This window comes from Pipistrellus kuhlii, unplaced genomic scaffold (genome assembly GCF_014108245.1).
Source record: "Pipistrellus kuhlii isolate mPipKuh1 unplaced genomic scaffold, mPipKuh1.p scaffold_m20_p_10, whole genome shotgun sequence".
Classification (NCBI taxonomy): domain Eukaryota; kingdom Metazoa; phylum Chordata; class Mammalia; order Chiroptera; family Vespertilionidae; genus Pipistrellus; species Pipistrellus kuhlii.
In genome coordinates, this window is record NW_023425405.1 from 21,170,029 (window position 1) to 21,196,972 (window position 26,944).

General features: G+C 39.9%; 1 protein-coding gene across 1 annotated transcript in view; it reads left to right on the top strand.

Moving 5' to 3' along the window:
- MGAM (maltase-glucoamylase) overlaps positions 1-25,335 on the top strand; it is a 143,075-nt gene extending 117,740 nt beyond the window's left edge. The window contains exon 37 of the mRNA XM_036428984.2: positions 25,193-25,335. Coding sequence (XP_036284877.1) covers positions 25,193-25,335 — 143 coding nt within the window. The remainder of the gene's footprint in view (positions 1-25,192) is intronic.
- Positions 25,336-26,944: the final 1,609 nt, after the last annotated feature.

A 26,944-nucleotide genomic window follows, 5' to 3' on the forward strand; every position in this document is an offset into this window, starting at 1 on the left:
TAAATGAGAGACTGGGAAAATTTGGAAATTAGAAAAATAGTAATTCTTGGTCCCACTGCCTCACCAAGCAAAAACAGTTCCCATTTGGCAAGCTTACATCAAAGCCTGTGTCCTTAAGCATATGGACATTGACAGGGACATCAAATGCCTGGGGCTGGCCATCTGTCTGTGTTTCCCTTTGACCAGAGGGGATGTGCTCTTGGGGTTAGAAAGAAGAGGTGGAAAGAGGAGTAGGGAGGAAGAGAGGAATGCTGGGCAAGGGGAGGTTGTTACTGTGGAGTCCACATATGAAGTGTGATTTGGGGCAGCAGTGATTGGGGAAGTGCAGGGAAAGAAAGGGGGGACCAGGATTATGCTGGCCAGTTTGTAAACATGGAAGATCACCAATGTACTCGTATAAAAGGCTAAAAGATCACCAATGTACTCGTATGTCCTGCTACAGTGATGCTGCTAGAAGGCTCTCCAGGGTGCCTGACTGTTTAAATTTCCCACCTTCCAGATTACACAAGTAACTCAATAAATGAACTTTCTCAGCTTCTCTTAGAAAGTTCAGGAACTTCAAGCAAAACCAACTTTATCTCTGGTACAGCTCTGTTTTGGGTAAATTGCCCGACCTCTCTAAGTATCTGTATTTTCACTGGTAGAATGGCAGAATCCCAACTATTTCTCAGGATTGTTTGAGAAACACATGCAGTCACATGTGGGGGTGTTGTGCAAACTGTAAAAGGATATGCTAATGTCGCTCATTATTGTTGTTTCCCTAGAATGCGGACCGAGTGAAAGCATACATACCAGATGCCATCTGGTACGACTATGAGACAGTAAGTGAGGGACCCCTCTTGGCCCAGGGACCTGCCTCTAGCAGTGTTAGACAGTTCTAAGGCAGCAGCATTGTTGGGAGCTTAGGTAGGATGACAGTATGAGGCTTTACATTTAGTTGGTTGTGGTACTTTCCCATGTGGAAGGCCTTTCCCAATATACCATGAAACAACTTGAATCACCGGGGTAGGTTGATGGGAATTTTCATTATGTCAACCTGGCCACTATGTGGCTGTCAGGATTTAGGCTGTGATAACCTAGAGAATTAAAGCCTGGTTATGGAATCATAGCATGGCACGATACAATGACATAAGGTGGGTTGGAGTCTCAGCTTTGCTATCTACTTACTATCTTTATGCCTTGGACAAGTCACCTTCCCTTTTGGGAGGTCTCTGGTTTCCTCTTATCTAAAATGAGGCAGCAAAAGTAGAAGATGTCCAAGATTCCTTCTAGCCGAAACAGCCTATTATCTGATTTGTTTTCTTTTGTTGTAGGGAATAGCCATCCAATGGAGGAAACAATTGGTGGAGATGCTGCTGCCCCCTGATAAGATAGGACTCCACCTTCGAGGAGGCCACATATTTCCCACCCAGCAGCCAAACACAACCACAGAGGCCAGGTAAACTGTAAGCTCCTCACTTTCTAAGGTGTAACTGCTCTCATGCTCCAAGGGGCAGGGCATTATGGGAAAGGCAAATAGAGGGACTAAAAGTGGATAAACCCAAGGAAGACATCTTTAGTCAGTGATCTTTCTTCATTCCTTTCAAGATTTGCTCCAAATTGGCATCTTAGTCTTCATTTAGGAGGTAAATGAAGCCTCTGTTCCTTTACATTTCCACAGTCTTTTACTTCTGGATTGAATCCAATTGTAAGAATAGTTAATGATCTAATTGACTCATGATTGAATAAGATAATGAAGTAAAGAACTTGTTCTTTTCTTTATGGTAAAAAATTGTCCTCAAGGAGATTCAGTTAAGAGATCAAAGTCAAAATAACTTCAAGGTCAAGAGCCAGAAATTTTGGGTTCAAGTCCCAGTTCTATGATATACCAGATGTATTGTTATGGCAACTTGCTCTCTATTTCTGCTTATCATTTGTAAACTAGGGATAATAATAATTTGACTTTTTAGAGTCATTCTAAGGTTTGAATGAAATAATATAAATAATTTAATGTACATGAAACACTTAGCAGAATTCCTGGCACATGGTAAGCAGTGATTAGTGCTAATTATTAGTGTTATCACAAACCCAGTTTTCATCTCCTTTGACTATTCTTCTCATGCTCATTCACTACTAACCTCTTTTGTCTACCATACCTAGCTTCTGTGTTTCCATTCAAGGTCATGATCTACTCACTTTCTAGGATAAACTCTAAAATTATCTGTCTATGAAGATGACATGATATTGTACATAAAAAAAACAAAAGACTCCATTAAAAAACTAATTGACTTAATAAATGAATTTGGCAATGTAGCAGGATACAAAATTAACGCCAAGAAATCCATGGCATTTCTATACACCAACAGTGAAACTACAGAAACAGAGACTAAAAAAGCAATTCCATTTACCATCGCACCAAAAAAATTAAGATACCTAGGAATAAATTTAACTAAGGAAATAAAGGACCTACATGCAAAAAACTACATGACACTGAAAAAAGAGATAGAGGAAGATGTAAAGAGATGGAAGAACATACCATGTACATGGATTGGTAGAATCAACATCATCAAAATGTCCATACTTCCTAAAGCAATCTATAGATTCAATGCACTCCCCATTAAAATACCAACGGCATATTTCACTGACCTAGAAAGAACTCTCCAAAAGTTCATTTGGAACAATAAAAGACCCTGAATAGCCACAGCAATCCTGAGAAAGAAGAGTAAAGTAGGAGGGATCTCAATACCAGACTTCAAACTGTATTACAAAGCCACTGTTCTCAAAACAGCCTGCACTGGCACAAGAACAGACAGATAGATCAATGGAATAGAATCGAGAACCCAGATATCAACCCAAATCACTATGCTCAATTAATATTTGACAAAGGAGGCACGAATATACAATGGAGTCAAGACAGTTTCTTCAATAAATGGTGTTGGGAAAATTGGACAGATACATGCAAAAGAATGAAACTAGATCACCAACTTACACCATACACAAAAATAAACTCAAAATGGATACAGGACTTAAACATCAGACAGGAAACCATAAAAATACTAGAAGCATCCACAGGCAGCAAAATCTCAGATATATGCCAAAAGAACTTCTTCACTGATACTGCCCCTAGGGCAACAGAAGCTAAAGAGAAAATAAACAAATGGGACTACATCAAAATAAAAAGCTTTTTTACAGCAAAAGAAACCATCAACAAAACAACAAGAAAGCCCACGGTGTGGGAGAACATATTTGCAAATAATACCACTGATAAAGGTTTAATCTTCAACATCTATAGACAGCTTATACAACTAAATAAAAGGAAGATGAATGATCCAATTAAAAAATGGGCAATTGACCTAAATAGAATATTTTCAAAAGAAGACAGAAGGAAGGCCAGAAGGCACATGAAAACATGCTCAAAGTCACTAATTGTCCAAGAGATGCAAATCAAAACAACAATGCGGTACCATCTCACACCTGTCAGAATGGCCAACATCAACAAATCAACAAACGACAAGTGTTGGCGAGGTTGCGGAGAAAAAGGAACCCTCGTGCACTGCTGGTGGGAATGCAGACTGGTGCAACCACTGTGGAGAACAGTGTGGAGTTTCCTCAAAAAACTGAAAATGGAACTCCCGTTTGACCCAGTAATCCCACTCCTAGGAATATATCCCAAGAAATTAGAAACACAAATCAGAAAGGATATATGCACCCCTATGTTCATAGCAGCACAATCTACAATAGCCAGAATTTGGAAACAGCCTAGGTGCCCGTCAGCAGATGATTGGATCCAAAAACAATGGTATATCTACACAATGGAATACTATGCTACCATAAAAAAGAAGGGATTCTCATCATTTGTAGCAACCTGGATGGAATTGGAGAACTTCATGCTGAGTGAAATAAGCCAATCATTGAAAGAGAAAAACCACATGACCTCACTCATTTATGGATAATAAAGAACATTATAAACTGATGAACCAAAAGATAGATATAGAGACAGTAAAGCAACAAGCAGACTGTCAAATTACAATGGGGAGGGAAGGGGAGGGAGATCTGGGGGAGATAATAGATCAACCGAAAGACTTGTATACATGCATATAAGTACAACCAATGGACATAAACCAATGGGAGGGAGGGTATGTATGAGAGGGAGGGTGGGGGGCAAAAAAATCAATAAAATATATTAATAATAATAATAATAATAATAAGTAACTAAAAAATACACTAAAAAATAAAAATATTTATAAAATTAAAAAAATAAATAAAAATAAAATTATCTGTCTATGGGGCACGAAGGGGGCTTATTTAACACAGTTCTATCTCTTCTTCATTCTCTGAAACTGAGAATTGCTCTTTTACAGTCGGAAGAATGCTCTGGGACTCATTATTGCCTTGGACTACAAGAGAGAAGCAAAGGGAGAGCTGTACTGGGATGATGGTGTATCTGCAGGTAGACTTCCTTATGGCATGACCACTGCAGTGCTCAGTGAGATTAGTCATTACAAGCTGCCCAATACAGTGCTCACTCTGTTATCATTGATGTTTATTTCTGTAGTTTAAAATCAACTTATTCTGAAGTTTGACAATTAAAAGACTTCAGATGAGCAAGTCATATATTATGGACTCTACCAAAGCAACAAACATTATTGGTTTAGTTTAATTATTCTTTCCTCTAGGTATCATTATTAATACCAAATAATACTTTTTGCTCATGGATTTGCAAAATGCTTCTTTGGTTACTATTGAAAGGAGTATATAATTTATGTAGTATGTTTATTCCACTGTAGGATTTCCATATAAGTACCTCACACAAACTTATGGTCTGTGATGATATAAAAATCCTGTCCTGCACAGAATTAGCATTTGTTAATATTTATTGGCTATTTATGATTGCATTGCATGCAGGGGACATCAAGATGAATAAGACATTGACATTGCACTTGAGGAACTCCTGGTGCAGGAGGATAGATTCATTGTGTATGTGGGTACCTATAATGCAAGTCAAAATGTTGTAAATGCCAGCAAAACTTAGAGGCCAAGGAGTTCGGAGGATGAAATAGTTACTGCGGGTTGTAGTGGACAGGAAACCTCTGTGGAGATTTGACAAAAATGGGTAAAACATCACTAAGCAGAATCAGGTGGCAAAGGTATTTGTACTGAAAGAAGTACCTCTACTTCCTATGTGATGGGGACCCTCTGTCCTTCTCTTTCAGATGCTGTAACAAAAAAGAACTATATTTTGTATGAGTTTTCTGTTACCTCGGTAAGTACTGAGGAACATACAGTATACATTCTTCTCTGTGATTGCTTTTTTTTTGCTATAGATGTTGTGGTGTAACCCCCATCTTACAAAGGACACCTCAAAAAGTCAAATTATGGAGTCATTTATTAAAAGCCGGTGGTTACAAGAGGGCAAAAGCGCTCAAGACCTCACAGTACTAAACAGTTTACCACAGCTGGCTTATATTGGCAGAATATCATAAAAGTGTCAATAACATCTTTGGTTCTGGAATGAGGAACCTGTTTCATGAGCAAGTTAGTTATCTAAAGTATCTACGAATCACTGAATCAACAGAAACACATTATGTGGGACCACCTGGGAATAATTGTGCTGTCCAGATTCTGGGATCACTGAGTCAACAGGAATGCACTATCTGTAGCTACTGAGACAATTTAGGATAATTGTGCTATTCTGATTCCAGGAAGAATATGCTTCAGTAACCAGTGAGATCACAATCAATGGGATATTCAAACCACCATCGATGGATTGGGATAGCATACATAAGTTCAGAAAATCAAAATAACTTTCTATTGTTTTAGCAAACAAATAAGTACAGAACCCAAACAGTAGTTCCTACCTGAGATGATTGGTACCATATATATATAATTTTTTATTTTTCTAGAAACCAGTCCTTTGTTGGATTTATGGTTTGTAAATATTTTCTTTCCATCTGCAGATGTCTCTCTTGATCCTCAAAGTCGTTCACAGAGCAAACATTTTTTATTTTTATGGGCCTAACTTATCTTTTTGTTCTTTTGTAGATCATGCTTTTTGGTGTCTAGTATAAGAACTCTTCCTAGCCCTAGATCTTGAATATTATCTCCTAAACTTTATATATATATATATATATATATATATATATATATATATATATATATATATATAAATTTTTTTATATTAGATGTGACATTTAGGTTGAGGCTCAACTTTTTGCCCATGTATTGTATATCCAGTTAGCCCTTCACCATCTGTTGAAAAGCTATTCTTTTTCCATTGTGTTGCTCTTGCACCTTTGCAGAAATCAGTTGGGCATATTTGTGGGATACCTAGTCTTTCTAAACATCAAAGTGTTCCTTTCCCCCCCCTTAATCTTCAGCTCAACTTTCTTTGTCATAGCTTAACTTTGTCACCTTTGAACTGTGGTTCCCTGAATAATATATCTAATTTTTCTGGGTTTCACTCTCTTCCTCTGAAAAAGTTGAGATAATTAGAGCTTCAACCTCATAGTTTGCTATGAGACTTGATTGAGATAATACATGTAAAATGTTTAGTACAGTGCCCGGCACATAGAAAGCATTTATGCAATTAGGCTCTTATCAGCATTATAATTAGAATGCAAAGAAAAATCATGTGGGCACTATTTTGTGTGTATGCATAGGTCCACACCTTTGTGTGTCAAAGGGTCTCTTGTGGGTTTCTGTCTTTTTGTTTTCTTTGTTGGTATCCATCACATTTGCTTGAAAAATCCACGTCAGGAATATATTTTCTGAATAATGGAATCAATAAATAAACAGAAAACCAAAGCAAGCATAAAATATTACTAGAGCCTTAGGATTGTTAAATGTCTGGGTTAACATATCTCCTGGGGAACATTAGCAGACACTATCTAGAACCTCAGAGATAAAGGAATATAACTTAGATCTCAGAAAAAAAGGTGTTGAGTGGCATTTGGGCACAGTTAGTATGTAATATATTTGGTCTCTAAACTGACTTTTTCTTTTTTCAGAACCATCTACAAGCAAAGATTACAAATAATAATTATACAGACCCTGACAACCTCAGGTTTACAGATATCACAATCTTGGGAATGGACAAAGAACCTAGTAATTTTGTCATTAGTGATAATGACACTTCAAACGTTAGCTACAATGCGTCAACCAAGGTGGGCAATTGTTCAAGCCTACCATCCTGCCGGGCCCCTGATGGAAGCTCTCAGCCTTGAGATTCCGACAGCCAGCTCTCTCTCGCTCTATTTAGTTTGGAGAGGGGCAGAGACACTGGCATGCTGGGAAATCGACCACACCCTAGAGAGGATACAGATGGAGAAACATGTACTTACTAAACACGAACCCCTGAACTTTGTCCCAGTGGTACTCTGAAAAAGACAGTCCTTTCAGTGAGACTCTGGAAGAAGGCAGTTCTTCTCTGGGCAAACTTAAAACCACATGTGATGCAGTTCCATACATTATTATTCAAACTATATTATTTGATACATTAGCCTCATTCTGGCCAATTTACACACTCACCCTCTCATTGAGTTAAAGACCCCTTTGAGACACAGCTGATATTTTTGTTAGTGTTTTAAGCAATTTTCATGTCATTATAGAAAATGGGAGTTAAATAAAACAGCAGGGGTAATCAGTTTTTATCCTTGTTTAAAACTATATTTCTATTGATGTTAGAGAGGAAAGGAGAGAGAGAAAGATAGAAACATTGAATTGGCTGCCTCTTGCATGCCCCACATTGAGGATATAGGCACTGGAAATTGAACTGTGACCTCCTGGTATATAGGTTGATGCTCAACTATTGAGCCAAGCTGGTTGGGTGGTTTTGTTCTTATTGAATGAGTCCCTTACATAGTAATCTCAGATAAAAGATCCCAACTATTAGTTGAGTATTTTATGTGCTGGGGCATTCCCTATTTCATAGGGAGGCCTCCTTCCATTCAGACAACACATATACCCAAGGATAGGAGCTTGAGTTCTAAAGTTATGCTGAATGGAATTCCAATCCTAGCTCTACTATCCCTTAGCTGTAAGACCTTGGACAAAGCATTAAATCTCTGTGGACATCAGTTTTCTATTTTGTGAAATGGAGATAGCCATATTTTTTTTTGTAGCATAGGATTGCTTTAGAGCATTAATACAGGGAATGCATATAAAGTAGTTATCACAGTGCCTGGTCCTTATACATGCTCAATAAAACTTAGCTATTGTTATAATTGCCATCATTATTAAAATGCATAGGCATCACTCCCATAAGGCAATTGCCCAGCAATGACAGCTCTCCCTGTGATTAGTACTCCATGATGGAAGCCTTTCCCATTCAGTATTCTATTCAGTGGGAATAAGCCAAGTGCATTTTCCTGGCAGGGAGGTCAAAAGTCCCAGAGGAGAAACAATAATATTCCAACAATCCCATGATAAAGCGGTATTGGATGAAGACTATCTTACGGCAAAGTGACGTTAGATGAAGGATATCACATGGCAAAGTGGGATTGGATAGAAGGCTTCCCAACCATCAGGGAAGGACATTATCCGGGTGTCTCTATCTCTCCTCATTTGTCACTGTGGCCACCTTTCTTTTCCTCAGATGGTGAAAATCACTGATCTCAAGGGACTGGTACTGGGACAAGAATTCTCTATTAGGTGGAATTTTTCTGTCCATGACACAGAAAAGTTCAACTGCTACCCTGAGGATCCCACTGCCTCCTCTGAGAAGTGCACGAATCGAGGGTGCCTTTGGGAGGTAAGGATGAGGAGCAGGTTAACGCAGTGAGCAGGAAGTTGTAAAAAATGACCCAGGAGGGATTAGGCACCTAGAAACATTTTCCAAACATTGCTGGGTTGAATGGGAATCATTCTTCAGAAAGAAAACAGTACTGTGCCAACAGATGCACTGTTTTGTCAGTGCTCAGTGGCAGGCAATCAGTATTTTCCTCAGATATCCTATATGAGAAGCAACTCATTGCTACCCTGGCCCTCTCTTTTCTCTAACCCTCTTATTTTAAACCCCACTTTTAATGTCAACATAGCAATAATACATTGTGCATTGAGTATTGTAACTGATTTTTTAAACCAATTAGAGTTAAGCCAGGAAGGTAAGGTCGGAGTCTTCCTCTCCATTTGAAAAATAGAGAGAATAAAAGCCAAAGAAAGAGAAAATAAGTGATTTCCTTAATGTCACAATGGGGGCAACTCTCCCATGGCAAAGTGGTATAGGTTGGGGACCTTGGGAGTAGAAACCGCCTTAGGATTCCAGTCTGCAGATCAAGCTACCTGCTGACCTGACCCTTCACTACTCAACTGTTACAAACATACAGGTGTTCCCACAAAATATATACACACTTTGAATAATTATTCATTCCAATGGGTTAAATCTGAAAAGAAGGAAACATTGGAATGAATAATTATTCTAAGTGTGTACATATTTTTTGGGACACCCTATATTATTTCAGTGTTTTTTTAGAGCTGAAGTTCAAAATCAAGGTGTTAGCAGGGTTGGCTCCTTTTGAGGGCTGTAAGGGACAATTGGTTCCATGTCTCTCTCCTAACTTCTGGTGGTTTCCTGGCTATCATTGGTATTCCTTGGCTTATAAACATGTCACCCCAATTTCTACCTTCATCTTTCTCTGGCACATATCTATCTCTATTTAATAAGGACACCAGTTAATATTGGATTAGGCCCACCCTAATAACATCATTTAACTGGGTGATTTGCAAAGGTTCTATATCCAAATAAGGTACCAGGTGTTAGGACTTAACATCTTTTTTGGGGGGAACATAATTGAACCCATAATAATGGGCACAGTGTCAGAGACTTACCCTGTGTTAACCAAGTTTTTTAGAAACCAGAGTGTGGTGTTGGAAGCTGACTGAGAATTCCTTCTCATTGCAGGACACAGATGTTCCTGGCGTGCCCACCTGTTTCTATGACACCATCCCTAAGTATGCTGCCAGTAGTATTAAGTATTTTCCCAATGGCATCACCACAGACCTTACCCACCTGACGGTCCCTGAGTCAGCGCGAGCAGCAGCACCATCACCAAAGAGTGCACGACCTCCACCTGCAGCAGCAGCCGCCACCTCTGACCCTCTCTCTGCAGCTATCAGCCACCTTAGGCTCACTGTGACCTACCACACAGAAAGCATGCTGCAGTTCAAGGTAATGCCCATGTTGCAGATTCCGGTCCTCAGTATGGAGTTCTTGTGAGATGGAAATTACTGAAACATCTTTTAGTCCAAATCCCTCATTTTAGAGTTGAGGATGTTGAAGTCCAGAGAGGTAAAGGCCAGAAGATCAGGAGATAGCAGAGTTGGGTATGGCCTTAGATCCACCAGCGTTGTCCATGTCCTATAGTGAAGGGTTCTCTGAGTCAGAAAGATACTCAAAGGATCACTCCTTAGCCCTGAGAACAATGCGTCTGCTTATTGGTAAACTCATATGGGTGCCATTGACTTATTTTGAACATTACAATTATTTTTCTAGCAGTTGATACTTCAACTTAACATGCATCAGAATCACTTGTAGCTCTTGTTAAAAGACATTTCTGGGTCTCATGCCCAGGGTTTCCAAGAATTTGTATTTCTAATGAATTACCAAGTGATGCTGGCACTGCAAATTAAGAGGCCACACTTTGAGAATCACCACTCTGCTAAAATAGAAATAAGATGTGATCCATATATGTTTTCTAATAACTGTATTTTTTTAAAAATACTTTGAAAAAATAAGGTGAAATGGATTTTAATAGCATTTTATTTTACCAAGGTGCTCAAATGTTATCAGCTCATTATGTAATCCAAATACAATTATTGAGACACTTTAGAATATTATGGTCAGATTAAATCTTCAAATTTTGGTGTGTATTTTGCATTTATAGTGAGTTTCAGCTCAGATTAGCACATTTCAAGGCTTAACGGCCACACATGGTTAGTGGGTATGACCTTAGACACCTCACTCTAGATATTACTTTTCACATTTCAATGTTGGTGGATCACCACAGCAACCTGTTAAGTGGTTGAAATGAGTGGTTTGTACAAATGACAGTCTTAAGATTGAAAAAGCTGAGCAGCAACTGAAAGCTCAACTAGTAAATAGATCTCATAGTTCATATGAAAACTCAGTTCTCTAATTTATAACATACATACACATGCTCACACATAGTTTTACACAGTTATGTGCACATACTGTTCACATACCACACTCATAAACACACAGGCACAGGTTCTATCTATGAGATTCTATACCCTTAAATTACAAATTGCTTAGAGGTAGTGCCCTCCTTGGCTTTGATGGGTATTGCTGAGGGTTTGTTTTTTTTTCTTCCAGTTCAGATTCTGTGTTGGGCATACGGGGTGGGTAAGCCTCACATCTATTTGCTTTGGGATATTTGATGCTTCCTGATCAGAACTGAATTTTGAACTGGTATGAGCAGTTTTAGGTTTGAGATTTCATCAGAAAGTCTCCTTGTTTCTCATTGTCAGATCTATGATCCCACTAATAAAAGGTACGAGGTCCCAGTGCCTCTGAACACCCCTTCCTCTCCTGTTGGCTCGTCTGAAAACCGTCTGTATGATGTCAGGATTCAAAGCAATCCTTTTGGGATCCAGATTCAACGAAAAAGCTCCAGCACTGTGATGTAAGCACTATTTATTTGGTCCTAATTAGAGTGGTTCTAGATCTAATTACAGGTTCTAATGAATACAAATGAAATATTAACCTTTGACACCCTACATGTTTGTTTGTGTTTGTTTGTTTTTAGACAAAGATGATATCTATCTCCCCTCTCCCCTCCCTCCCACACACTTCAGTGGGGATTTCATTTCATTTATTTAAAAAAAATATTTTATTCATTTTTTACAGAGAGGAAGGGAGAGGGATAGTTAGAAACATCGATGAAAGAAACATCGATGAGCTTCCTCCTGCACACCCCCTACTGGGGATGTGCCCGCAACCAAGGTATAATACATGTCCTTGACTGGAATCGAATCTGGGACCTTTCAGTCTGCAGGCCAAAGCTCTATGCACTGAGCCAAACCGGTTAGGGCAGGGATTTTATTTCTTATTGGTCATTAGCTCAGCAAGAACAATTAATCAAAGGCTTAAAAATACTAAGTATTGCTTGATTTCAGAAAAAGAAAAATACATATTTTACTCATTAATCTTATTAAATAGATCAGAAAACTCTATATGCTTCATTAAGAAATAATAACAGAAGATCCAGGAGAGAGGAGCAAGGGGTAGTAAGGAGAGAGAATAGTGTCTTCAAGTTTTCACTGCTATTGACACTATAGACTACAGCCTTTTCATCACATTAAGCATGAAAGGAACTGGCACCTCTCATCCCTGACCTGCTGCTGCATGACATGAATCGCAGGTCTGGATTTGCCTGGGGCTGAAGCCTCCCCATCCTATTGGAAGCTGTCACCTGTATGTGCACATATGGACAGCCTTCGACTATGTGTCTGACTTTCTGTCTGTGGGCTTCTTTGTGAGAAGTTCTTTGGCCAATCCAAAAAAGTAATTCTGAGTTTCACACTTTTCTATTAGAAAATTCGTTCAGATCTTATTCATTAGTTCAGGCTGATGTACCACGCAACAAGAACTAGAAATAAAGAGATGAGTGGGACTCTTAAGGGCAAATTAATCAGAAAAGGAGTTGCCAGTCTTGCAATCCATAGAATAAAAATGCAAACACAGAGCTGTGGTAGTGAGTGATGGCCATTCTTATGACCTGGGTCATCTCACAGTATTTGAACCTGGATCCAGGCGTGCAATCATTCAGGAGGGTTCTCAATCAACTAGACATCCGAACTGTATTCCCTGTTTGCTCCGGCCTGTGCTCAACTCTGTTCAAAGGTATGCCTCTGTGTTGCAGTTGGGATTCTCAGCTCCCGGGCTTCACCTTCAACGACATGTTCCTTTCCATTTCTACTCGCCTCCCCTCTGAGAACATCTATGGCTTCGGGGAAACTGAGCACACAACTTTCAGAAGAAACATTAGCTGGAACACGTGGGGAATATTTGCTCGAGATGAGCCACCAGGGGTAAGCACAGAAGAGTAAGATTATCCTTCAGTTGTTTTCTGTATAAATTTATTTTAATTCACATATGTACCCTATTCATCAACTTCAGCTTATGTTGATAAATTATGCTCTCAAATGAAATAGGCCACATGTTATATAATGTCCTTCTGTCCCTAAATATCTTTTAATCTTTTAGAAAATATATATAGGGTGGGGCAAAGTAGGTTTACAGGTGAGTTATATATAAAATAATATAATATTAATAAATAATAATACAAGTGTAAACTCTGTGTTTACATGCTCACAACAGTAAATCTACTTTTGCCCCACTCATGTGTGTGTGCATGTATGTAATATATTAATACACACACACACACACACACACACACACACATAAATTCCATGTGGACTATGAATTTTATTAATTTTGTAAATTTTTATTTAATATACTCTATGTGTCAGCATGCATAGAATAAGACACTGTCTTATTTAATAAAACACTGTCTTTGTCCTCTAGAGGCTTGTAGACTAATGAAAGAGATGCAGAAATAATGATAACAATGCAGTCAGTGCTATCTTAGAATTATCTATATATGTAAAAGCCCAGTGACTGAATGGCAGAATGGCTGGAACGACCGGATGCTATGACAGACACTGCAGCAGTCAACTGGCCTGATCCAGGCCCCAATCGGCCCCCAAACCTCCTGCATCCCCTCCCCCAAGTTGACCTCATCCCCAATTGGGCCCCCCACCCCGACTGGGAGTGGCTGGCCAATTGCCCCCAGCCCTTCTTCCCCCATCCAGCTTCCCCCATCGGCCCCAATAGGGGCTGGCTGGCCAACCTCCCAGGGTACCTCCCCCCCAGCTAGCCAGCCCCTCAATAGGCCTCGATCACCGGCCATGCTGAGAGACCTCACCCATGCTCAAATTCGTGCATTGAGCCTCTAGTGTAATAATAAACAAGGAGGATATGGAGGGGGATGGCACTTAGCTTTTTACTTGGGGTTGAAGGAAGGGTCAACGAAGATTTCATAAAGGATATGACGTGCTAAATCCTCAGTGTTGAGTAGAAGTTGGCTGTTTTAGTTATAATGTGGACAGAATTTCTTGGATTTTCTCTTTTTGTTATTCATCTACTCTCCCTCATGACTCTCCCAGAACAAGAAGAATTCTTATGGTGTCCACCCCTACTACATGGGACTGGAGGAAGATGGCAATGCACATGGAGTGCTTCTGCTAAACAGTAATGCCATGGGTAAGATAAAGACAGTTTTCCTGCAACCACTTTATCAGAATCTGAAACAGAAACAGAGGCTCGGTGCATGAAATTCATGCACAGGAGCATGGGGGTTGTCCCTCAGCCCAGCCTGCACCTTCTTTAATCTGGGACCCCTCGAGGGATGTCTGAGGGATTGGGCCTAAACGGGCAGTCAGACATTCCTCACAATCCAAGATTGCTGGCTCCCAACTGCTCGCCTGCCTGCCTTCCTGATTGCCCCTAACTGCTTCTGCCTGGTAGCCTAATCACCCCCTAACCACTCCCATGCCAGCCTGATTGTCTAACTGCTCCCCTGCCAGCCTGTTTGCCCCCAACTTCCTTCCTCTGTCGGCCTGGTCACCCCTAACTGCTCTCCCCTGCAGGGTTGATCACCTCCAACTGTCCTCCCTTGCAGGCCTGGTGCCTGGTGCCTCCCAACTGTCCTCCCCTGCTGACCATCTTGTGGTGGCCATCTTGTGTCCATAAGGGGGCAGGATCTTTGACCACATGGGGACAGCCATATTGTGTGTTGGAATGATGGTCAATCTGTATATTTCTCTTTTATTAGATAATATTTTTTCTTTTATTAGATAGGATAGAGGCCTGGTGCATGGATGGGGGCCAGCTGGTTTACCCTGAAGGATGGGGGTTCCTTTGGGGCATGAGGTGTCCTGGGGGAGGGGTCTGTGGTGGTTTGCAGGCCGGCCACAGCCTCTGGCAACCAAAACAGAAGCCCTGGTATCTGGAATTTATTTACTTTCTACAATGGAAACTTTGTAGCCTGGAGTGGAGGCCTGGGCCAGCCAGGATGTACGGAAAGCTTTGCTTCTTCCAATACTATGGGCAACCCTAACCTCCAGCTCTTTCCAGCTCTGTGGCTGCCACCATGTCTGTTTGGATTTGTTTTCCTTCTATAATTGAAACTTTGTAGCCTTGAGTGGAGGCTTTAGGCTGGCAATGGCAGTCAGAAAGCTTGTCTTCCTCCATTGCCTGGGAAACCCAAGCCTCCCTTCTGCTCTCTGTGGCTATAGCCATTTTGGTTGGGTTTATTTGCATACTCGCTCTGATTGGCTGGTGGGTGTGATTGGTAGGCATAGCTTGTGGGTGTAGCGGAGTGATGGTTAATTTGCATATTACTCTTTTATTAGGTAGGATAAGAAAATTTAATGGTCAGGAAAATGGGACACATATTCCAACCCCTTTCATTTATTCATCTATCCATGATTTATTAAAATCTCTAGGCCAGGTATTGGTAGTAAAATTTTTATTTTTATTTTTTTTAATATATTTTATTGATTTTTTACAGAGAGGAAGGGAGAGTTAGAGAAATAGAGAGATAGAAACATCCATCAGCTGCCTCAACTTAACATGGTTGCTACTTTGGTATGACCTTGTTTGACTGTGCCACTTTAATTACTTTTCACAGAATGTTAAAAAAGGTTAAGATTGAGATTATGTTTGGGGTACCTGAAAATCCATCTCTGATTTCACAGCATAAAATAAGACTTTCCAGGGGAGGTGGGCATTAAAGGAAGAGAGTGAAAATAGCAAATATTAGGGCAGAGTCCCTATCTGGGTAAATAATAGTTCTCAAGATGTTCCTCATGTTTGTGTGTATGTATGTGTGTGTGTGTGTGTGTGTGTGTGTGTATGTTTTGTTGTTGTTGTTTTTTTTTGTGTGTTTTTTTTTTACAGATGTGACATTCCAGCCTACTCCTGCCCTAACATACCGCACCACAGGAGGGATTTTGGACTTTTATGTAGTTTTGGGGCCAACTCCCGAGCTTGTAACTCAGCAATACACTGAGGTCAGAATTTATTGTATTCATTAATTAACCATTCAAGGCTTACTGGATATTGCACATTCTTAGCAGTGAGAAAGGCCAATTTTATTTTTACTAGAGGCCTAGTGCAAAAAATTCATGCTCTGGTAGGGTCCTTAGCGACTGCTGGCTGCCATCCTCCTCATCTGGCTCCCTGCCTCTGCCACCACCACTGCCGGCTGGGGCCACCCTCCCTACTTTCCCCCAGACAGCCCCACCCCTTGGTCAAATTCCCAGACAATGCCTGGTCAAGGGGACAATTTCCATACTATGCTTTTATTATATAGGATGTCCCTTTAGTATCCCTACTACATTAGCACTATTTTTTTTGAGAGTAGGGTTTTAGTGTTAAGGAATATTGATATCCCATATGTCTTTTAATTAAACATTTCTCAGAATCTCTAATCATTAATAACCACTGAATTTTCAGTTTTCTTAGTGTGGAAGCTCTAGAATATAGAGAGACTTTCTATTATTCTTCTACCCCATCATTTTTCTACATTTACTTGACTTTCTTATTTTTCTTGAATGAGACCTCTTAGATCAGACAGGCTGTAAGTAGAAGTGCTGAAATTGCTTCAAGCATAAGGCAACAATCTTTTTTTTTTCACTCTAATAATCTACTTGGATCCATTTTTCTTTTTTATTCTAGTTGATTGGCCGGCCAGCAATGGTTTCATACTGGGCCTTGGGATTCCATCTGAGTCGCTATGGATACCAGAATGATGCTGAAATCTCCAATTTGTATGATGAAATGGTGGCAGCCCAGATTCCCTATGTATGAAGCATTCACCCTGCCTGTGTTTTAATTAGTAATGGGAATTTATAAATTTAAAACATCTTCATAGATATTACTGATGACTACTTCAGTACAAAGAAAATGTAGCTATGGAGCTAATCTTATGTGGAAACATTGATTTTTAAATTTATGTCATGGTACCCTTTTCAAATCAGGGGTTAAAAACTGAGGGGCATGAATTCATCAGAAGTTAGCAGAGGATATTGTTACTTACTACTTCTTGTCAGAAATATCCTACAGTAGTCATGGTTTGTTGTAAGCCATGACTTTGGAGACTTCTAAGAGAGAATTATATCAAGATTATGACAATTTTAGGAGACTAACTGTGATGGTTTTTGGAGAGGGTAGATATAAAGTGACAATATTAAAAAAAGGAGTTAAATTCAAGCCTTCACTTTGACTTAAATACAAATACTCATATATGCATTTACCACAATGAAATGTAGCCGAAGAAGTGCAGTCAATTACTGTCAACACACAGAATTCCACACATAGCATGCTCATTCTTTCTTATAATAGTCAAGTTCTCATTATACATTTTCTTTCTCTGCTTTTAACTCTCCTCCTGAGATTTGCAGGACAATTAATGATTAGAAGATGAGAATAAATTATTATAATGTCTTCACTATAATTTGAAACATTCACCCAGACTTATTTTTTTCTTTTTAGATACTATTATGCTATATATTACTAAATATAAATTAGAAAAGATAGGAAAATGAAAAGATGAAAAAATTCCATAGATGTATCTTCCAGTGTTAATAATATATTGGTTTATTCTTTTCTAAGTTTTGGCTTATGCATAAATCTCTGCACACTCAAACAAGTTTTGCGTAGAGTTTTAAGACAATACAGGTGATTATCAACTTTAGGCTAAAGAGGAACATCTCTTGTTTCAACTAAATATTAACCATATAGGCATCATTCAACAATCTTGAATTGTGTATATATCATGTGCAGAAACCTAGGTTGATTGGCATTGTGTTGAGAAAAGGGAAGACAAGGTTTTCATCTCAAAGACAATCCAAACAATTGGGGATGGTGGAAATAGTATATTTTAGAATGCTATAAAATAATGTAATTCTTAAATGTGAATAAATTCAGTAAGGTTTACTGGAGGAAAAAAGGGAAAACAGGTATACAATCTTTTTTTTTTTTTTTTCATCAGTGAAGTCTGCTTTCTATTCTTGAACATTTAACCAGCATTTTTTTTTTTTTTGATAGGCTCACCATGTTTGAGATTTGAAGAGTGGAAAAGACATGAATTGAGGGAAGGAAAGGGGAAAGAATTCCAGTGTGTATGTGTGGGAGAGGTAGAAGCAAAAGGAATAGGAGCAGGTGATCTGTATGCAAGAGCCAGATAGCAAATTTAATCAGCATAGTTGACAAGTGGGTGTAAGGGAGTAATGAGGTAAGTTTGGAGGGACTTGGACTGAAGTCTACAAGCAGCAGACCTGGAGCCTGGCAGAGCAGTATGTGTGCCCTGAGGTTACTGTTGCAAGATCCCTAACACCTTGCTTGTCCTTCCTATAGGATGTTCAGCATGTAGACATTGATTACATGGACCGGAAGCTGGATTTCACACTCAGCACCAACTTTCAAAACCTTAGTCTGCTGATGGAGCGAATGAAGAAAAATGGCATGAGATTTGTCCTAGTTCTGGTAGGTACTTACAAATATTAAATCTCATTCTTTTGTGTTCATGTTTTAAAAATAACACCATTGAAGGAAATGAGATGAAGAGTATAGGACAATTCCCTGTATAATTTTTGCCTGTGGATCTATAATTACTTTTTTTAAGTTTGAAAAAGCAAATAAAGGAGAAAAAAACCCCAAAGAGGCTTTTTAAAAGATGATGCTTTTCAATATTTATTTTTCATGACTGAGTATAATTTATTGTTACTGTTCTCTTGGTAGAATTAGAATAACTGTGGGATAAAACACTGAATATAGCAACAACAAAAAGTCTCACTATTTCAGGCTATGCTTTAGAATAGCTGTGTCTTAGTCTTGTCTTTACTGTGGGGTTTTCAAAAACCTGTTTTGTCATCATCCAGCAATGGTGAAGCTCAGGGGACTTATTTCTTCTTAATTAAACTCACAAACAACCTAGTGAAGATCCAGGAGACTGATTTATTATTTTGCATTGGAAGTTATATTTTGATTAAACACAGAAGTAGTTACCTGCAAATGGTCCTCTCTTATAGCTTCCAAAAATTAGAGCATTATTTGCTGACTTCTGTTTGTTGGTTCATTCATTCATTCATTTATTAAAGTATTTGTTAAGCCCTGGGTCTTTGAAAATTACCATTATAAAAGGTTTGTGTGTGTGTGTGCTTGCAATTTAAATTCATTAGGAAGATAATGTCTTTATAGGGATTATATTATACTAGAGGCCTGGTGCATGAAATTTGTGGATGGGTAGGGTCCCTAAGCCTGTCTAGTGATCAAGGCCAATCTGCAGGGTGACCAGCAGGGTGATGGGGGGGAACTTCGCTGACACCCACCTTGGTTGGCCTGGGGCCTACAGGCTGGGGGCAGCTCCTGCATTGAGCATCTGTCCCCTAGTGGTCAGTGCACATCATAGTGACCAGTCATTCCACTGTTCGGTTGATTTGCATATTAGGCTTTTATTATAGAGTGTTAGAGGAATACAACCAATTAATAAACAAAAAATATAATTTTGGGTAATAATGATTTATATGACAGTTGTGAAATAGGATACTATTGTAGAAAGTAATTGGGGTAGGAAAAGAATGAGGTTAATGGAAAGGCCACTTTAGATGGGCAGTCTAGCCACAGAGTAGAAGAAAGAAATTTCACATTTTTAGAGAATATTGCTATGACACTGTTGAAATACAGTAAATTGCCTTTCTCTATGTGAGGGTAATGTCTTGCTAACCTAGTTTCTCTCCAGGATTTTTTCCCCCCCAAACATTAGCATACTTTTTTTCCCCCTTGGGAATTTTATAGAGAAACATCAATATATTCTTTTACTCTCAACTACCCAATAGACATAGGCAAATTATCCTGGGTTGTATTTTTGTTTGTCTATTTTAAAGTTCACCATTTCTTTCTGTACCATGAATTGTTAACATTTTGGAGATCATTTTTCTTGGAAATATTTTTCTCATGTTTTCTCTTTTAAACCTTTTTGTTGCAGAATCCAGCCATTTCTAGCAATGAGACTGATTATCTCCCATTCATAACAGGACAGAAAAACAATGTATTCATCAAATGGCCTGACAGCAATGACATTGTCTTGGGAGAGGTAAGGATTGGGAGGAGATGCCTGTAATTAATCAGCATTTCAATTGATTGAAAGAGGCTCTTCATAAATCTTGGCAAAATGTATTGGGTAATTTATATTATGAATGAGTAGAAATCTGTTTGATACTGGTTACTTAATGAATATTCATGAGACCAAGGTCAAAAGTCTAATCCTTTATCAGTGAGTTTTGTTATATTGCCTGGAAATATTCTGGTGTCTCACTCCTTATGTATGCCAGCTGGTCATTTAGCACACATAAATAATCCCTTTGAGAATGGCTCTGAAATCTGTGTCTCCCAGTAACCCATACCCAAGCTGTGTACTCATCTTTGGCCTATGATGCTTAATCAGCCATTATATTTAAATAAATCACTAGATCTTATGTATTATCTTCCTTTTGTCTCCTTTTTGGGGTCCCCATTGTTTGTTTTATGGCAACAAGATTCAAGGTGAACTTCCTGACTCCAGGTGACAGGAACTCTCAGCCAGGATTCAGACTCTGTTCTATAAATACACTGTGCTACTTTCTCTTGCTCTGTGCAGTGCTCACTGTGCCTTCTCAGCTCACCCAAATAGTGAGGCCAGCTTAAACATTGCCTCTTGTGAAGCATTCAATGCCTTGTTTAACTCTCGCTGTTCCTTCCTTTTCCATATTACTCCCTGTAGAGGAAACACCATACAACTTAGCACTTATGGTCCATCTTTGAACTCTTAGAAAATAAGGACTGTTTCTTATTTAAATCCAAGTAGATATAGTCCATAAAAGAGTGCCTGGCACAAAGAAGTGCTCAATAAATGTTTCCCAAATGAATGAGTTAATATACATATATGGTTAATGTCCTTCTAATCATAGATAAAAGTGGTTGATAATATAGATTTATTTTTTATTGTTATCTAACATTTTTAAATAATATGGATTTCTTAATACTACATACACTTTTGATTCTCAATAAGTCATGATGCTGCTTAAAAGTATTGAGGCTAAGTTATTGGGATGAGAATGAAAATTGATCTTATTTCTCTAGAGTCAGATTTCACATTTGTTATTTATAAAAGGAATTTTGTATAGGTCCAGGGCAAACATATCAGAGAGCTGAGTAACCATTTGAAAGATGTGTCAAGAGACCCAGCCTACTTCCACCTAACAGAATTTCATACATTCAGAAGTTAGAATTTAATGGCAATGGTCCCCAAGAGTTTTATGGAGATGCGTGTCATCAGAATCTAACATGTAAAGCAGCTCATTGCCTACATGTGATACCGTTTAAAGGTTTTACGTTTTTATTTAATTTTATGTTAATAGTTGACAGTATAATGGATATTCTCCCTCCCCCACAAAGCTCCCCTCCTCTCTGCCCAGCCCCACATCAGTCCTCCCCCACACTATTTATTGAATGTGTCCATAGGTTATGCATATATGTTCTTTGGTTAATCTCTTCCTGTCCCCCCACCTCTCCCTCCTCTGAGATCAGTCAGTCTATTCCATGCATCCATGTCTCTGGATCTATTTTTTTTTTTTATCAGTTTATTTTGTTCGTTAGATTCCACTGATAAATGAGTTCATGCGATACTTGCCTTTCTCTGACTGGCTTATTTTGCTTAACATAATAATCTTCAGGTTCATCCATGCTGTTGCAAATGGTGAGAGATCCTTCTTCTTCTTCTTCTTCTTCTTCTTCTTCTTCTTCTTCTTCTTCTTTTACAGCCACATAGTATTCCGTTGTGTAGATGTACCACCATTTTTTAATCCACTCATCTGCTGATGGGCACTTAGGCTGTTTCCAAATCTTAGCTATGGTGAATTGGGCTGCAATGAACTAGGGTTGCATATTTTCTTTCTGATTGGTGTTTCAGGATTCTTAGGATATATTCTCAGAAATGGGATCATTAGGTCAAAAGGAAGTTCCATTTTTAATTTTTTGAGACACTACATGCTGTTTTCCACAGTGACTGCACAAGTCTGCATTCCCATCAGCAGTGTACTAGGGTTTCTTTCCCTCATATCCTCACCAGTATTTGTTGTTTGTTGATTTATTGATTATAGCCATCCTGGCAGGTGTGAAGTGATACCTCATTGTGTGAAGTGATACCTCATTGCATCTTTCTGGTGGTTAGTGATGTCAAGTATTTTTTCATATTCTATTGTAATTGGTTAAGTTGAGTGTGTTTGTCACCTGGTAATTTCTTGGCAGGAAAAAAAAGATCCTCAAATGGAAACTTCAATAAGCAACTAAACTAGAAATCTGTAGTAGGGAATCATAAGTGAAATACCTGTATGTGTATGCCTTCAATGGGTTGCTTTGTTTGAATCTCATGTTGCTTGAGAAATAGCAAGAGTCTAGAATATTTTCACTGAAGAGGTTATGAACAGACTGAGTTTCAATGAATTGTCCACATGTAAACCAGTTAAAAGGAGTAATGTCTTTCATCTCCACACTTGATGACACATCAGCTTATAGCTCACTCTGTAGCTCACTTTTCCTTGGATGGCTGGTCTCCTTCATTTGACCAATGTAGAAAAAACATCTGCAGCTCTGAAATTTCATAGTTAGACACTGACAGTTAACTTTCCAGTTCATGTGATTAAATGCCCAGTCATAAAATGAACCCCCTGGTTTAAAAAAACAAACAAACTTAAGACTAGCCTTCTAGGCAAATGAAGACTGAAATCAGCCTCCCCTGATCTCTTTGTGTCCACAGTAAATTCTGTGAAGCAGCAGCAGAAGTGGCTTAGGTCTCACAGTGTGTGTGTGTGTGTGGAGGGGGGGAGAGTACTTTGCACAAGAACCCACTCACCCCCTCTTCCTGGTTCCCACACTCCCGTCCTGAACAGGCTGAGACCCAGTGTGAGAGTCTGTGTTATTTTTCCAGCTATACAAATACCACATGGCTTATCCTGACTTCCTGCGTAACAGCACAGCTGCTTGGTGGAAGGAGAAAATAAAAGAGCTCTACACAAACCCTCAAGAGCCAACGAAGAGGTTGGAGTTCGATGGATTGTGGATCGTAAGTGCATCATTAGTGGGTTTTCTTTGGAAATGCTGGAAGTACAAGCCCGAGGAGGCAATTCAGAAACTGGCAAAGCAGGTAGCTAGGGCTGGAGGACTAAAAGGGAGGGATGCTGGTACAGAATGGAGATGCTCAGACCACCGAGAGGAGCAGAGGGAGTTGTGGGTCTGCCCAGGGACATATTGGGTAAAGGAAGTTGGAGATTAATGGGGAGATGTGCCACCACTGGAGATAATGCCAGATCAAAAGGCACAAATATCCTGTCTTCTCTTAGCTCCCATCCTCTAGTCTCTTGCCACTGCCTTCCATTGGCCAAATCCCCCCTGAAGCCTACAGTAAGGGAGCCCGAGAGACTACCCGTGATACAGCAGACTTGGAGGCGAGAAGGCCTGAACCTGAGGTGAAATAGATGCTCACCATAGTGCTGATAGAGAGTCCTCTGAGGAAAAGGCTCCAAAGGCCTGTTCAGATGTTTGTTACACGTACCTGTTACACATATCTGTTAAGCATAAGAGCAGGGCTTCCTGAGATGTCTCTGGGACGTGTGTTCAAAGGCTCTTCTATTTGTGTGTCTTGAGAGATGGAAAGCATAGCAGCATCCCAGTTTCCTTCTCCACAGAGTCAATGAAGCAGCCAGCTGTGTGAGAGTTTGAATAAGATCCTTTTGGCTGTGACAGGAGCCAGTCTCTGAGGTCTGTGTTCTCCTGAGCCAAGGCCACTCTGTCTCCTCTGACATCACGGAATCTGTTCTGCTAATTTATTTCAGGACAAGAATGAGCCATCAAACTCTGTGGATGGATCTGTCAATGGCTGCAGGGATGAAATTCTTAATAAGCCACCTTATATGCCATGTATGTAAAGGATTGCTTCCTTAAATTACTTCCCTGCTTAAAACGCTGAAAGTTTCCCTCTTATTGTCAAAGTGAAGCCTCATGTTGGAGAAAGAAAACATTCTTAAACATGAGCTAAAATCCCAAATAGAATACCTTGAATAAGTACAAATAAATAAATAATGGAACAAGCATAGAAATAATGACTTGATGTGGTATGAAAGAATGCAAGCAATGAATGCTGCATCTAATTACATTTATAACTATGAACTGATTGCTAAAACTTTAGGTAACACCCCCCACACACACACACACACATACACACGCACTCTTTTGATTAGAGAATGAAACTCTAGTCCCTGCACTTTCTCTGCCTGTGTTCAGAGACACTGATGAAGGTCATGCCCAGATTGTCCTATGGTACAAACAGCAATAGAGACTACAGGACCGGGGGATCAAAGGAATCTGAGAGTTGAACTCTCTCACCGTACAGAAACATGAGAAGGAAGTGATTTACCTTCCTACAAGCACTATACCAGGAACTTGTGGGATGAAGCCTGGAATCAAAGTTTTTTAATGTCTACATCATTGCTATATTTTCTATTGTTTGGTGATTCCCTTTCTCTTCCCTCTCTCCCCCCCCCCCCCCCCCCCCCCTCCCTCCCTTCCTCCCCTCCCTCCCTCCCTCCTTCCTTCCTTCCTTCCTTCCTTCCTTCCTTCCTTCCTTCCTTCCTTCCTTCCTTCCTTCCTTCTCCTTCCTTATTTTTTCCTCTTCACTTAAGGTAATATTTGTGTATCAGACAAGTATTGACAAATCAGAATGATTGAGCAACAATAATACAAAGTTGGTTGAAACAAGATTCATTCCCTTGAGAACATTTCCATCTAGTGGAAGACACAGTCATACAACAAAGGAGTGTATGATGCTGATAAAGGGGCATAGGTCTTACTCTATAAATGTTCGAGTTGGAGCATAAAGAAGGATGCCTTTACCAGCTCTATTCCCTGCCCTTACTCTTCATTAGTTACAAGGTCACAGAACATTGTTGTTTTTATTAGACAAAAGAAATTCTTGAAATTGGAGCTGCTACTGGTGATAAAGGTGTTGTTTGAAATAGAGCAATGCCAAGATGATGGGCATTTCTAACGAATGTGCAGATCAAGTTGTTTGGAACATAACTTGGCATTTCCTCTTAGATTTGGAGTCCAGGGACAGGGGTCTCAGCAGCAAGACCCTGTGCATGGAGAGTGAGCAGACCCTGCATGATGGCTCCCGGGTGCGGCACTACGACGTCCACAGTCTGTACGGGTGGTCCCAGACCAGACCCACATACGAGTGAGTGTGCTTAGTTACTGGCAGCAAGGGTCATTTTTCACACTGCTACTTAAATATATATATATATATATATATATATATTTACTAGAGGCCTGGTGCATGAAAATTCATGCATTAGAGGTGGGTCCCTCAGCCTTCCCTGCCCCCCCACCCCCCCTCACAGCCTGGGAGCCCTTGGGGGTGGGAGGCCACTCAGCAATCAGGGGAAGGCAACGCCCCCATCACACCTCTGCTGCTGCCATTGCTGGCAGCACAAGCCTTGAATAGCGCTGGTTAACTGAGACTTAGGCAGCCCTGGGTGGCTGGACAGTTGCCATTTGAGGCTTGCCTGCACCTTGGGCCTGCCCTGGGTGGCTGGGGGCTGAGAGGACTGGCGGACTCCAGAGGCAGGCATGGGGAGCAGCCGGACCCACCTGAAGAGAGAGTAGAAGAGAGGGAGAGAGAGAAACTCCAATATGAGAGCAGATCATTGATCTGCTGCTGCCTCCTGCATGCCCACTACTGGGATTGAGTCTGAACCAGCAGTCCTTCAGTGCATGGGAAGATGCCTAACCAATTAAGCCACACACCCCAGGGCATTTTTAAAGAATTTTTTAATTGAAGGTCTTAGAGTTCTTGACAGCTGGCATGGAGCATTCATAGGCCTCTTGTGTTTGCTAATTGGCCTTACTCAAAAGACAAGTTAATTTAACCTGTTGTCAAGGTCTGGTTCCAGAGTCAAGAAGAAGCCTGTCTAAGGGTTAGGCAAGGTCAACAAAACGTTAAAGCCATCTCAGTCACCTTAAATGCCTCTATGTCTTTTATCTCTTTTGCCAAGGGCATAAGCATATAAGGCACCACTTCAGGCTTCAGGCAGTTTGTAAGACAGCCTTACCTTTCACTGCCTGTTTGAATGCAGCCAGAAGTTAAGTCACTGGGAGGGACCTTCTCCTTTCCTGGTACTTTCTTGGGCATGCGCTGTGCAGTCTTTTCGATCTCCAGAAACATGAAGGGACTTTACAAAGCTCTCTGCGGTGGTGGTGGACATGCTGTCTCCATCCAGCTCTGCTGCTGACGATGTAGGCTGATCCTCAGGACCTCGTCCTTCTTCTGGCTGACATATGGCTCAATAAACACCTTTTTTCTTTTTTTTTTTCTTTTCAGAAAAGCTTTTGGCTGTGAACGTGTTTTTTGTTTTGTTTTGTTTTGTTTTGTTTTTAAACAGTTTCTAATTCTCCAGGATTTACTTTTAAATTACCAACCAAGATTTTATTTTCCCCAACTGAAACCAGAGCCTGAGCACCTGTGAATTTGCCAGAAAATGGTTACTGTTTTAGTAATTCCCTGTATGCGGGTATTTTCTCTCTCTGCTGAGTTGAGCTGCGAGTCTAATCAAATAGCCACCATCCCGGGGAATGGAGATTTTCCAGGAGACTGGGAGTTAGAAATAAACATTGTATCATGCTGTGGGGATGGAGCTTTTAACAAAGCTTCAAAAAGGTCAGACCTCATTTTGCTGCAAGTCTGCTGGCTTTTGGTGCCAAGTGAGCTAGGGAATGCTTGGGCTAGAAATAGACCAAGTTAAAATCCCATATATTGCGCTGTCTTGCCAAGATTTAGTAGTTTCTCCTGGA